This window comes from Sardina pilchardus, chromosome 5 (assembly GCF_963854185.1).
Source record: "Sardina pilchardus chromosome 5, fSarPil1.1, whole genome shotgun sequence".
Taxonomy (NCBI): Eukaryota; Metazoa; Chordata; class Actinopteri; order Clupeiformes; family Clupeidae; genus Sardina; species Sardina pilchardus.
Window position 1 is genome coordinate 31,739,467 of NC_084998.1, and position 13,402 is coordinate 31,752,868.

Here is a 13,402-nt window from a genome sequence, read left to right on the forward strand (position 1 = left end):
AGATGGCAGATGATTCGCACTGTCAGTTCTTCTGGCTGGGAGTTCAGGATCAGTACCTTGGAACAAACACAGAGACACTCATATTCACACAGAATCTACAGCACAAATCAACACACATTTGCTCTGTAGTTAGCTCTAAAAGGATCTGGGAATGTAACTTGACATACTTACATTCTAAAGACTGGATAATCTGGATATGCGTCACTGTTGAGAGACATAATATAGTCAGAATGAATCCATACCAATTAGAACATTACAACGTCTCATAAAAGTTCTAGATGTTTGTCCAACCTGCTGCAGATATCTTGGCTGCTTCCTGCTTGAAGATGCCATCCAGCTGCACCTTCACTGCGGAGACAGATTCCTTCACAGCCTGAAAAGAGAGACTCCGGTTGAAGGTCATGCTGGGTAAGTCTTTAGAGTGAGGAGACTCTCTGATTGATGGGAAATTCTACAGAGAAACACATAAAGTTGAGTCAGACTGTCTGAATATTCAGTTATGGCTGTGTTTTATCAAAGGCTGCATCACAAGTGAACTGTCATATTCTGCAGAGAGAAAAACACAATGAAAAAGGCCACTTCAATATTCAGTCAGGGCTTGTAGCACCAATGGCTGCAGACAGTAATGGATTAAATCAGTAGATTTAGTGTGTGTGCAATAATGCATTAGTGTTTCTAAAGGCCCTACTGTATCTTGGTGGTCTAAGATGCATGGCCACTGGTGAATAGCGTAACCCTCTGGAGTCTAAATCCCCCCCTGGGGATTTGAAAAACTGTTCCAAACACACATCTCAATCTCTGCTAGGTTTTGTCCTAGAAACATAGTGATACCATTAGAAACCTTCAAGGAGTTCAGGTGAATGTTACCTTGATGGAATGGATGTTATCTTCTCTGTGCTCCGCAATCTCCTGCTCCATTTGCTTCAGGAGTCCTACAGCCCGACTCACCTCAGCCTTCATCTGAGCTCTGATCAGCTGTTTCACCTCAGAGCGCCTTCTCTCAATGGAGCGGATCATCTCAGTAAAGATCCTCTCAGTGTCCTCCACTGCTGTCTGTGCAGAGCTCTGTTAGGAGACAGTCACACAGAGGGAGGTGTGTCAAAGAATTACAACTTCTTACTGCCAAGTAGAACTAGATTTTTTCCACTGCCAATTCAGATTCATACCACTCTCATTGCTGGGCCCTTAGAATCAAGAGCCTGGCTCTTTGGCGTTGTGGACAAGCTGCTGGTTTAGTAACCTAAAGACCCATGTTTGACCCCTGTGTGAGGGACCCCAGGATAGGTTGACCCCTGTGTGAGGGATCCTAGGATAGGTTGACCCCTGTGTGAGGGACCCCAGGATAGGTTGACCCCTGTGTGAGGGACCCCAGGATAGGTTGACCCCTGTGTGAGGGATCCTAGGATAGGTTGACCCCTTTGTGAGAGACCTCAGAGATGGGTGGAGGACTTGTGTGGGGCACCCAGGGATGGGAGAAGAGTTGACTCAACAATGGTTGAGTATGTTGGAAAAACCATAGGAACTCCAAGGCACTCTCATGTAACAAAAGTTAAAAAGCCTTTATTGTAGCGGCTTGGTCACATTAAACCTTTTAAAAAACTCCAACGGCAATATAGCCTTCATCAGGGAGTCAAACGAATGGTTGAGTATGTGTTCTGACTGCAATACCAACAACCCTGGCTCTCTGGCATTGTGATCAAGTTGTAGGATGAGTGGCCTTCAAATCTGGGTTTGAGGCTGAGTGGGGTGACTGCTCTCCCCTCACTACCCTTCCCCCCACATCCTCCCAGATGATTAAGCATTAATGTTATTTAAGCTTAAGGCGAGACACGGCAGGTGAAAACATCGTTTTTGTGACCTCCGGTCAATTTCAATATTTTGTGCTAGTTTGCTACCTTAGCATGTATTCTACCACCCTACTACAACAATAAAGTCCGATTTGCACATTTAGGTGTTTATTTCATGACATTTTGTCTACTCGCGCCTATATATTTCTCCTAATTTTACCAAAAGTTCCCATTCTAAAGTGTCATGTACTACCGCGACCGTGAACCAAATCATATCGTGTGTGATACCGTTCAAAAGCCCTTTTTCTCCTGAATGACGCTATGCAATCCAAATATGGACATTTCCTTTGTATTAGCAACCAATCGCGAAAGTTCAAAGGCGAGTCTAGGCTTAGAACGTATCCCATTGGCTGTGTTTCAAGGCTGTTTTCTCAAAACGAGTTTCTTCTCCCACTCTGAGAACATAATCTCCACTTCTGAAGCACTTACATGCGCCAAACTTTCCAGTCTTATGCCAAACTATATTGACAAGACTTTTACAGAGGGGTTTGTTGAATATGATTCCTAACCTGATATATATGACATTTTATGCTTAAAAACATGGCAAAAACCGATTTTTCAAGGCTATTGACACTATATGCTGATTTACAAGACAACAGAAGTAGATATCCATAAATCCCTCTGTAATTTTTCTCCCATCTAATATATTAACACAATGAAAAAACAATTTTGAACCTGGCTTTATCCAAAACTCAGATTATGTATTTTAAAATATATGCAAATTAGCGCATATTTAATGAGATAATGCCTAATTTGCATATTTAAACATTAAATTACAAAAAACTTGTAATACATTTTTTTCTTATGTTGATGTAAGTAATCAACTGGGGAAGTTTCATAGTGATATCTGCTAGTTAAAAAATGTACCCTATTCACCTGTAGTGTCTCGCCTTAATTTCTAACAGAACACAACTTCAACACGTCCAACACTGAGCACTTGACCAAAACCAAATTTATTCTGAGAAAAGACATTATGGGTATCTGTGATCTACTAATAGCTTATCATCACAGCGGCCATACTGATTACAATAACATTTGAAAGTTAATTCCGCTGTTATCTTCTCACCTTGAGTGTCTCCACAGCCTTACTCAGCTCCCGCAGCTTCTTCTCTCTCTCCTGGATTCTCGGTTGAAATCTCCTGTGGTTTGTGTCTTCAAGAAGTATAATTAGTCACAGTGTATGAGACATCTCATATAAAATTGTCACTGCCAAATCCGAGTCATCTCACCCTGGGTCACTGTAAGAAATGTTGGGACCTACAGTATGACAGATGATAATATATAGTATTATCAGGGGGGCTCTCTGGGGGACCCCTGTCATTGCTGGGCCATTACAATCGTCCTAACCACCACCAACCCCAGCTCCCGCCCAGTGACACCCCTGATACCACTTGGGATTGAGATGAGTATACGTTCTGTGGTGAAACTGCAGTGCAACCCTAAGACCCATAGATGGGGCCAGGTGTTATTATGCATGCTCTTTTCCTTCACTAAAAAATTGTGTCAGAAGAAGGATGGCCTACCATGAGGTATGGGAGGCATGCCCAGTGTGTGGACCGTGTGAGGGACCCCAGGATAGGTTGACCCCTGTGTGAGAGACCCCAGGTATGAGTGAAGCACTAATGTGTTCTGAAAGATCACATTATGGGTATCTGTGATCTGGTATCTTATCATCACAGCGGTCATACTAATTACAATAACATTCAAGACCTGAAACCTTCATCAGTCTGCTGTTATCTTCTCACCTTGATAGTCTCCACAGCCTTCCTCAGCTCCTGTAGCTCCTTCTCTCTCTCCTGGAATCTCGTCTGGGTCTGCCCCAACTGCATCTGTTGTTCAATGTCTACTGATTTTATTCCTATTTCCTTTAACATAACAAACCAGAAAATCATTAAGTGCAAAGTGCAACATGCTGCACACAATCTGACTATCTGCTATGCAGTGACTTGGCATGGATTTTTTAGTACTGGCAGTACCTAAACTTTAGTTGTTGGAGCCAACAGCTAGCACTGACGAGTGCTACACCCTGGGGCATGAGCATGAACTCAATGTACTCGGTGACGTCAAGATATAGAAATCTCTGGAATTCTGCTTTAAGCATGTGTGTATTTTATCACACAGCATAAATGTATCAGACCTCTCAAATAAAATGAAGACACGAGTGTAGCTCCAGTACTCACCTGTTTGTGAGTCCGTTCTGCCACTGTGTCATGGCCTTTATGGTCGTCCATCATGCACAGAAAGCAGATACAATGCTGATCGGTACGACAAAATGTCTCAAGAACCTTCTTGTGACGAGAACAGATCCTCTCCTCTAGCTGGCCTGTGGCATCAACCACTGAGTGTTTTCGTCCAGTTTTAACTTCATTGTGAACTTTATAATGAGTTTCACAGTAAGACACCAGACACTCCAGACAGGACTTCACAGCTTTGAGTTTTCTCCCAGTGCAGACGTCACACTCCACATCTCCAGGTCCAGCATAATTGTGAGGAGCAGCTTGGATTCTGGTCTTCCTAAAATGCTCCACCATTTCAGCAATCAGAGGGTTTTTGTAGAGGGCAGGTCTGGTAGTGAAGGTGTGCTTGCACAAGGGGCAGCTGTAAACTCCTTTCTGGTCCTCCTCATCCCAGCAGCTCTTAATGCACCTCATACAGAAATTATGTCCACAGGGAATAGTCACTGGATCCTTCAGCAGATCCAGACACACTGGACATGTGAAAGACTCTTCTTCCTGAGAAATCGCCTCTGTCATTTTCTAGCTCTAACAAACACCAAGTGCACACTCTGAGAAGCGGCAGCAGAGTGACAGATGAGTTGAGTTTGAGTCTTGATCCTGAGAAATCGCTTCTGTCATTATAGTTCTAATGAACACTAAGTGCACACTCTGTGACACAACAGCAGACAGTTGAGTTTCATTTCAGTTCTGCTTCATCAGAACTCTCGGGACTGGTAGGGCAGGTGGGGATGAGGGAGTGGCCAACCAGATACTTGTATGTTTAAGTGAAAGACTGGGAAAGCAGGTTGGAACAGATGATTTCATATTTAGGCGTGAACTGAAGTCGATTACCTGTACAGCAGGGTGGAATCTGGAAAACGTTTCATTGATAAACTTCAGGAGAAAGAAATGATGACTTGAAGACTCAATTTGACAAAGGCTTACTAAGGCCACTTTATTTCTGCACTTACAGTAGACTATCCAAGATACCATGTCAACAGTGACAAGCCCTATGCACTTTCTACCCGGTGTCTGCTTTTCTGAAATTGAATGTTTCTCTAGATTTGGTTCTACAGGGGTCCACCCCACTCACTGAAACTGAGAACGTAAATGTTGGGTCTTACACGTGAGGAGGACTCAAGGCACACACATTATGATATTTTCAAGGGCTTTTGAGATTTGAGGTTATTACCTTACAGTACGATTAATTATCATGACTACATGGGGTTTGTCCATGGGTATGTCACATGGGCTGGAGTTCACTAAGGTCATAGTAATTCTGAGTATATACTGTATGTATGAATGTACTGTATGTACTGTATGTATGGATGCATAGATGTATGTATGTATTATGTAGTCAATGTATTATGTATGCATGTATATTTTATGAGCTGTTATGAGCTGGCTGAGTATGTGGGGAAATATGTATTTGTGTGCATGTGTGTGATTGTATGAGTACAGGAGATGTGAGAGTCAGCACCAGCTCACCTAATGGTCTGGCCCTTGATGTGACTTACAGATAGGACCCCCTGTGCATTTAGTTACTATTATTATTATTTTTGACAAAGGCACAGTTTCACGATTGGTTACAAAGACTCTTGATACCTTAACTCACGCTGAAATGTTACATCTTTTTTCTGTCTTTCTGTCACTACACTTACGTGGTAGTGAGTAGAGGGTCCCTAAAGCCAAACCAAAGTATCCCCACGTCTTTATGTGGTCGGATAGAGAGTCCAGAATAAATGTAATCGAGTCAGTACCTTTCCGGAAATGTCGCTGCTGCAGCTGGCAACGCTAATACAACACTTTATTAACATTTCCGGAAAGGTACTGACTCGATTAAATTCATTCTGGACTCTCTATCCGACCACATAAAGACGTGGGGATACTTCGGTTTGGCTTTAGGGATCCTCTACTCACTACCACGTAAGTGTAGTGTTGTTTGGAACAGTAGAAGAGGTATGAAAATAGCGTTTTGTAGCGGCGAAAGGACATGCCCTCGTCACTTCCAGGCTAACGAGTTTTGGCTAAAAACAGTGAGCTCGAACTTTCTCAAAATACATCCGAATTACATGATTTTGGTGTCAACTCAACGTATGTACTCCCAATAGTCCGAAAAATTGATCTAAAGTGCATTTCACTCCGGATTATCCCTTTAAGAGTTGACAAACTCCGGTGATATGCAAATTCTGTGCTGCAGACATCGCAGAGGACTTTGTTTTAATCAACACTTTCTTTTTAACACCGTCAGGACGTTTTTTTTTTCAAGTAAATGTGCCAATCAATGATCCAGGCAGCACATTGTCGTCTCCCCATTTTACGGTCTAATGGTTACTGACTAGAATGGCTCCGGGTCAAAGGTCATCGATTAATCTGCGTTTAATCAGTTATTTTATCTCAAACTAATTAATCTAAATTAATCGGTTATTTTGACAGCCCTAGTACACACATATATACTGTACAGCCTATGAGTACAACCGCAACACATAATACAGTACATCCAGACAGACAACTATTGAGATTCACTTTCAACGTTCAGACACGTATCCACCATACGTAGGTCACTTTGGACAGTGTCTGCTAATGTGTGTGTGTGTGTGTGTGTGTGTGTGTCATCTCTTTATGTAGAGGTGAGGGAGTAGTTTTGATGTTTTGTTTTCCACAATAACAGAGAATCTCAGATAGCTGCTAGATCCTTACATGTGAGTGGAGGATTAGGAAGAAAATCAGTAGACATTATGCAACAGGAGAGCAGTGAAAGACCACCAGTTTTCTTTTTCTTTCACCTTTTAAACAATGTTTTAAGATCTTTTCACAATGTTTTGTGTGTTTTCATTTTTTCAATGTTTATTTTTTCATTTTCAAGTGTCAAGGTTCCCTTTTCCTTGGCTTAGACACTTGGGACACCAGAGTTGGGCACATTCTTATAGGCTGCCTCTTTGGCTTGGTGAGCCTGGAGCACAGCCACGGCTTCATCAACCTTAGAGCGCAGAGACTCTGGAGACTGCAGCAAGTGGAGCAGCTCAGAGTTATCGATCTCCAACAGCATTCCTGTGATATTTCCAGCCAGGGTTGGGTGCATGTTCTGGATCAGCGGGAAGAGACGCTCACCCAGCATCTGCTTCTGTTCCTGTGGAGGGGCAGCTGCCAACATGGAGGCGGTCAGAGGCTCCTCCCCCTGCGCATGGACAGCAGGCTGCTGCATGGCAACCTGTGGTTGGGTGATTATGTGCTGCTGGGGGTTGCGTACTCCAGGGGCGTACTTGTATAGGGGCACGCCACGCACTGGGGCTGCTGCTGCTGCTGCTGCTGCAGTCATAGGGCGAGGACCCATAGACTGGGCATCACGCTGAGTGGACACCACGCAAGGCACCTGGTAGGCAGGCCCCATCGTACTGAAGATCTGGGGCCATGGTGGCTGGGCCCTCATGGCACCTGGCATGTTCTGGAAGTGCTGTGGTCTGACGCCCTGTGTCGTCCAGCGGGGGCTGGGCCTCAGCTGGGCCAGCTGGCTGGTGGGGTAATACGCAGCTCTGTTCTGAGCCTGTGGAATGGCAGCCATGAAGCTTGCTTGACCTAGGAAAATAAAAAAAATGAAATATTGAAAAAATGAAAACACATAAAACATTTCAAAAATATCTTAAAGAGACCCTATGCAACTTTTTCATAGTCATAAAATCGCTCAAAAATCGTTGCTTTGCTTGACTGACCAGTTTCATCGAAAACAGTAATATTTCCTCTCGCCCCCAGTGTCCCTATCTGCTAATCGCCAATCCTGCATAGTTCCTCTTTAAAACATTTTTAATACTTTGCACCTTATGCTATGGTGCACTGCAGGGCTGGACTGGGACCAAAAAACGGCCCGGGCATTTTTGGCCATAGTGGCCCACCATGATAATTTACACGATAAAACATATGTGCACACTGTTTTGTGTGTAAAAAATATTTAAGCAAACCGCAGTAGCCTGCATGGAAGCGAGTAGGCTAGCCTACCCTTGCTAAAAAAATATTAATTATTAATATACTCTCTCTCTCTCTCACACACACACACACACACACACACACACACACACACACACACTAGAGTGACCTTTAAACCAGCAAGGATGAGGTTGTGCACAAAACTCATGCTATTAAATGCTTCACTAAATAAAACCTGCTATAATTTATGTTGAGCATTTGCACAGTTTTAGCCAACAATTCACCTTGATACTATTTAGTGAAGATGTATAGGCTACACATCCCAAAACATTTTCATTGTTAATTCCATGGGCTATCACCATTCCTGTTTCATTCCATGCGTCCAAAGAAATTTGATAGTTTGCTTGTTGTACTGCGTCAAGATTGACAACAATTTCGACCAATCGTGACTGTCTTAAGATTTCAGAAGGTTGATGGCGAGCCGACAACTCGTTAATTTAATGGGTATCGCAATTCAAATGCATGCGAGAGGGGTAGGCCTACACAGAAACCACACAAAAAGACGCGCTCACACTATAAAACTTTATTTTGCTTAACTGGGTGCTGAATCCTACATAGCAGGCAGGTTAATACGTCTAAAAGAAGCAAGGGGAAGAAGCAGTCGCAGATTTCAAACTTTTAATTGATCGTTGTGCGCCCAAAAAGTTCAGCCAACATTTCGGCTACTTCTTACCTGCCTCACAGTAGCTATTCTGGCCTCCTCCTCAATCTGTCCCTGCTGGGTCACGTCTCTCACCTCTTCCTCCTCCTCCGAATCAATTTTAATAGCTACTCCTTCCTCTGTGTAACTCTGTTGCACACTCGAATGTGCCTCTCTGAAGCCTGCACTCGGTGCTGCTTCTGCACTGCTGCTATATGTCGACGGCCCTGTTTGAACTTGTGGTGGCAAACATTTCTGTAATTTTAGCACATTTTTGCTGCATCCACTTGTAGGCTTTTGCCTTTTATCTCGCAACTTCTCTGCGCCTCCCTTGCGCTTTTGTGGTTTGTCTTCGTACATTTTCATATACGAACGGTCTCAAACTCCGGTCGAACTCCAGTCAAGAGGGAGATGAGGCCGGGAGGGAGATAGGGAGGGCCCTGAGATTTCATTGGACTAGCCCAATGTCCATTAAGGCAGTCAACCAATGGGCCGCGATTCGCTACCGTTGTGGCCGTACGCTATATAAATGAGCCTAATATTTTTTTTGGTCATGGTTTTATAAATGTTAGAATATTCATGAATCGTAGTCATAAATGTTAGAATATTCATGAATCGTTTTGCATGAACCTTTTATGGGGTATTGTGGGACGACAATAGGAGGAGTGTGGTGCTCGTGCACGCACGCACAATTCAACTCAGGTTGGTATTTATAAACAGCCGCTTGCGTAAACTTGTGCGCCGCACGGTTTTATAAATCAGAATATTTTTGTGCGTACGCAAATTGCAAGGTTTGTGCGTACGCAATGTTTTAGGGTGGAATCTACGCAGACCTTTATAAATGAGGCCCTGTAGGGTTGCCAACCGTACGGAATCGTAGGCGCAAGCCAGGCTAGAATCGTATTTGACCCATAGTCTTGGACTGATACGGAACGCATTTTGTTCCGTATTTTTGAAAACTGCTCAATGTAGCCTACACACACTACAATGAAAAACACACACACAAAAGCCTAAAACCCACACCCTAACGACACGTTAACTGATGGAAGCGTTTCTCAAACTATGGGCCGCTCAACGTGGAGATTGCTGTCCGTGGAGTGAAATTAGGCCCGGTGCTTCACCTGATAATTTGCTGCGCAATTGATCAAGCAAATGCGGACCGACAGAAAAATAAAACAAATGTTTCTGTATTCATGAGTAAATGGTGGCTAATTCGATGCGCTTACAACAAAGAGCCATACAATTAAGTGTGAGCTTTCACTGAATGCATGCGTAATTTTGCGGTTGCGCGACAGAAACTGAAACTACTCGGTAATGTTGGTGGCAATGCAAAGCTCCGCTTCATCCCGTTGGAATAATTTAATTATTTAACGACATATAATAGAACAACGTGGAGCAGAGACTGTATAATACTCAATTTAGCACCGAATATTGTTTACTCAAATTTGAATATAACATGGTGAGAAGATTGTAGCCTTAATAGTCTTTCATTTAAATATCTCCAGATCAGTGATTTAGACCAAAGTAGGTATTGTGTTTCCTGAATCCTTACATTCAGGCATTCAGATGAAATTTCAATCAAACGCATTTTCTCCATTTACCAGAGGATGCTTGCATGAGCTAAACCTCCCAAAACAATAGCACCCATGTAATTGCTATTGTATTAGTATTTCTCGTGCAATTATGCGAAAACAATGAAATATTGTAATTATAGCGTACATTAGTAAAGCAGGCCTCTGATGTGAAACTTTTGGAGAACAATGTCAGCACTTTAAACATTGACTACTTTGAAGTAAACGTGCATGTCTAGCAATATAGCATAATAATAATAATAATAATTGTGATAATGATAATCATAATGATGATTTAATGGGGGTGGGGTGGGGGTACGTGTAGGTGGGCCCTATGCTATGACCTCAGTCTGCCATAATACTTACACGCTTACGTTTACTTGGCTTAAACTGACAGAACATATAAGTATATTTACTTTTAGCTAGGGACTGATCTTTGAGTGGCTGCAAGCCAGTGTTGTGCACCACAGAAAAGGCCCAGAAGAGATGGCCGCAGAGGACAGCATTAGACAGCATTAGACATAACGTCTACCGTTGGCTCAAACTGTAATAAATTCAAACTTAGAGTGCAAAAGATCAACTTGTACAGATGAAACAAGTGCCGTGTGATGTTCATACTGTATATGCTACAACTCCAAGGTCAAATTCAAGTTCATTTATCCGTCTACCCTGGGAGAGATTTGGTTTAGAGACAGGGTACAGCTGCATAGACAGACATAGAACATACAGAGACAACACTGTGTAAAGACAGTATAAACATCCAGCCAGGAAAGAAGGTACACAACTGGCAACCAGATAGGGAAGTGTAAGATGATCTGAGCTATGCAATCTGCCCTACCTGATGCTAAATGTTAAAGTGTTTGCATATTAAGAGAAAAAAACCTTTTCCATGTGTCAGTTAATCTCTCAGCAGTACTACAGGACCATCATCAGGGCATTCTTCTGGGAAGTATTTGTGCATCTCTTTTCAGGTAGAACAGCTTGTAATGAAGTGAGCTTAACTGTCCACTAGATAGAGCATCATGTCATAACTGTCATCAAGTAGTGCTTTCCCCACTAGGGCACAGTCAGCAATAAATGAGGATCGGTATGTTACAGTGCCCTTCAAAAGTATTAGAGGACCATCATTGGGGCAATCTTCTGGGGAGTATTTGTGTGTATTCAGGTGATAGAACAACTTGTGGTGAAGTGAATTTAACTGTCCACTAGATGGAGCATGATGTCATTACTGGGTGAAGCAACGTAGTCATAAAGTAGTGGTCAAGTAGTGCTTTCCCCACAAGGGGGCACTCTAAGACAATTTACACAGATCAGTATGGTTTGGAGTTCACTAAGGTCATATAATTCTGAGTATGTATGTACGTATGTATGTATGTATGTACTGCATGTATGTATGTATGTATCGATAAAAGTATGTATGGATATTTATACATATTCTGTATTTGCCTGTTATGATGGGCTGAGTATGTGAGGGTGTACTGTATGTATGTGGTTGATTGTATGTGTACAAGCAGGTGAGAGCTTAGACATGAGGGAAGCCAGGACCAGCTCATCTAATGGTCTGGGCCTTGCTGTGTGAGCCTGAGTGCAGTTTGGAATCAATATCTGCAAATATTCACAAGCACAGTTCTTATACTGAATGACCTGCCTGTGTGTGTGTGTGTGTGTGTGTGTGTGTGTGTGTGTGTGTGTGTGTGTGTGTGTGTGTGTGTGTGTGTGTGTGTGTGTGTGTGTGTGTGTGTGTGTGTGTGTGTGTGTGTGTGTGTGTGTATGTGTGTGTGTGTGTGTGTATGTGTGTGTGTGTGTATGTGTGTGTGCGCGCATGGCGCATGCTCATATATCTGCCAGTGTCACATCATCCCCCCAAATATTTGTGTCTATCAGAGACCTTATTACACATGACCATAGTTGATTCATTCTTTCACTTTCACAGAGGAGGAGATGTACTGTTCAACTGTAGCCTGGGTTTTCCCATACTGCCTTGCGCGGTGATTTCTAGTACAACTGCAGGCCATGTATTTATATGCGAATGATTTATCACAGTTTAGAACAGGGATTCCCAAACTGTGGTACGCGTACCGGTGGACTTTTTAAAATTTCGGTAATTAATTCATGAATAAATAAATCATTTTGAATCAGGCTATAATGATGATAACGTGACATTAAAGGAAATCATTTGTAAATTTGTCTCTGTTTTCATTTTAAAAAGGTGAATTATTAAACATGATGCCTGGAATGGTGGGGTTACGGAGGCGGGGGGGGGGGGGGGGTGGTATATAGAGCGATAACTATAAACAAACATCGCTCTCGTTAATATGAATGGCTACATTCACACATAAACTACAAGAACGATATCGTTGGGGGTCCCTTTCAGAGCGATTTTGAGAATAATTAAATGCTAACGGCCAATCAGAACCCATCACATTTTAGCCATCACATTCATTCATTTCTTGAATTTCCCCTTGGGGATCAATAAAGTATCTATCTATCTATCTATCTATCTATCTATTAACACAAGGAAAGACTTTGCTCATCATTGGATGGACGCTTTTATCGTTATGGTTATAGTTATTGTTATGGCTATCGTTCTAGGTGTGAATGGCCCTTAAAGGTAGGGTAGAAGATCCTGGAGAACTATTCCAGCAAAGCTGCATTTTGAAAATACACAGGTCAAAAGTCCCAACCCCTTTTTTCAGACTTCCCCCGAAGTCAAGCCTCCAGAGAACAGGAACGTGCAATGCTTGTTCACGCGTGGGAGGGAGAAGTAGATTTAATAGATGCTTCAGAATCCAATCATCGTTACAGTAACAGTCCGTTCAGTATGATTGGTGTTTTTCCCGGATTGTTTGTTCGAGAGGCCACTAAAACTTTTAATTTTTGTGTCAAAACTTTTAATTGGTTGCAATGGGGGTGTGAAGAGTATTTAAAGCAATATGTTAAAATGAGCATGCTCCAAACATCTTCTACCCCACCTTTAATGGCCCTTTAAAAGAGCGAATGCTGAATATGTTGTTTTGTTCATTAGCTTCAGATTGTGTACTGAGGATACATGTTACAGTAGCTAATGCTAGCGAATCACTGACCTCTAAAGATGTTATTTTCCATAGGGATTTGTTATTCAATATTGACTGTTATATCGCTGTTAGC

At 42.5% G+C, this 13,402-nt stretch overlaps 2 protein-coding genes across 2 annotated transcripts; both read right to left on the minus strand.

Moving 5' to 3' along the window:
- Window positions 1–274: 274 nt before the first annotated feature.
- On the minus strand, window positions 275–4,613 carry LOC134080903 (E3 ubiquitin-protein ligase TRIM47-like). Its single transcript, XM_062537516.1, has 6 exons — window positions 4,028–4,613; window positions 3,593–3,712; window positions 3,371–3,434; window positions 2,914–2,999; window positions 868–1,065; window positions 275–451 (listed from the first exon to the last, which is right to left on the minus strand). Exons 1-6 carry the CDS (start codon window positions 4,598–4,600, stop codon window positions 275–277), a joined length of 1,218 nt encoding a protein of 405 aa, XP_062393500.1. The 5' UTR covers window positions 4,601–4,613.
- A 1,514-nt stretch (window positions 4,614–6,127) lies between these two features.
- On the minus strand, window positions 6,128–8,774 carry LOC134079660 (polyadenylate-binding protein 1A-like). Its single transcript, XM_062535751.1, has 2 exons — window positions 8,718–8,774; window positions 6,128–7,639 (listed from the first exon to the last, which is right to left on the minus strand). The coding sequence occupies exon 2, from the start codon at window positions 7,623–7,625 to the stop codon at window positions 6,954–6,956; it is 672 nt and encodes a 223-aa protein (XP_062391735.1). The 5' UTR covers window positions 7,626–7,639; window positions 8,718–8,774; the 3' UTR covers window positions 6,128–6,953.
- Window positions 8,775–13,402: the final 4,628 nt, after the last annotated feature.

Bases quoted from the DNA above. Each gene is read 5' to 3' on its own strand.
- LOC134080903 (XM_062537516.1), bottom strand. From the start codon at position 4,600: ATGACAGAGGCGATTTCTCAGGAAGAAGAGTCTTTCACATGTCCAGTG. The intron at 3,435-3,592 runs GTGAGAAGATAA...TCTCTCACACAG, and splicing joins AGGCTGTGGAGACTATCAAG to GGGTCAACCTATCCTGGGGT. The intron at 452-867 runs GTAACATTCACC...GTTTCTCTGTAG, and splicing joins ATAACATCCATTCCATCAAG to AATTTCCCATCAATCAGAGA.
- LOC134079660 (XM_062535751.1), bottom strand. From the start codon at position 7,625: ATGGCTGCCATTCCACAGGCTCAGAACAGAGCTGCGTATTACCCCACC.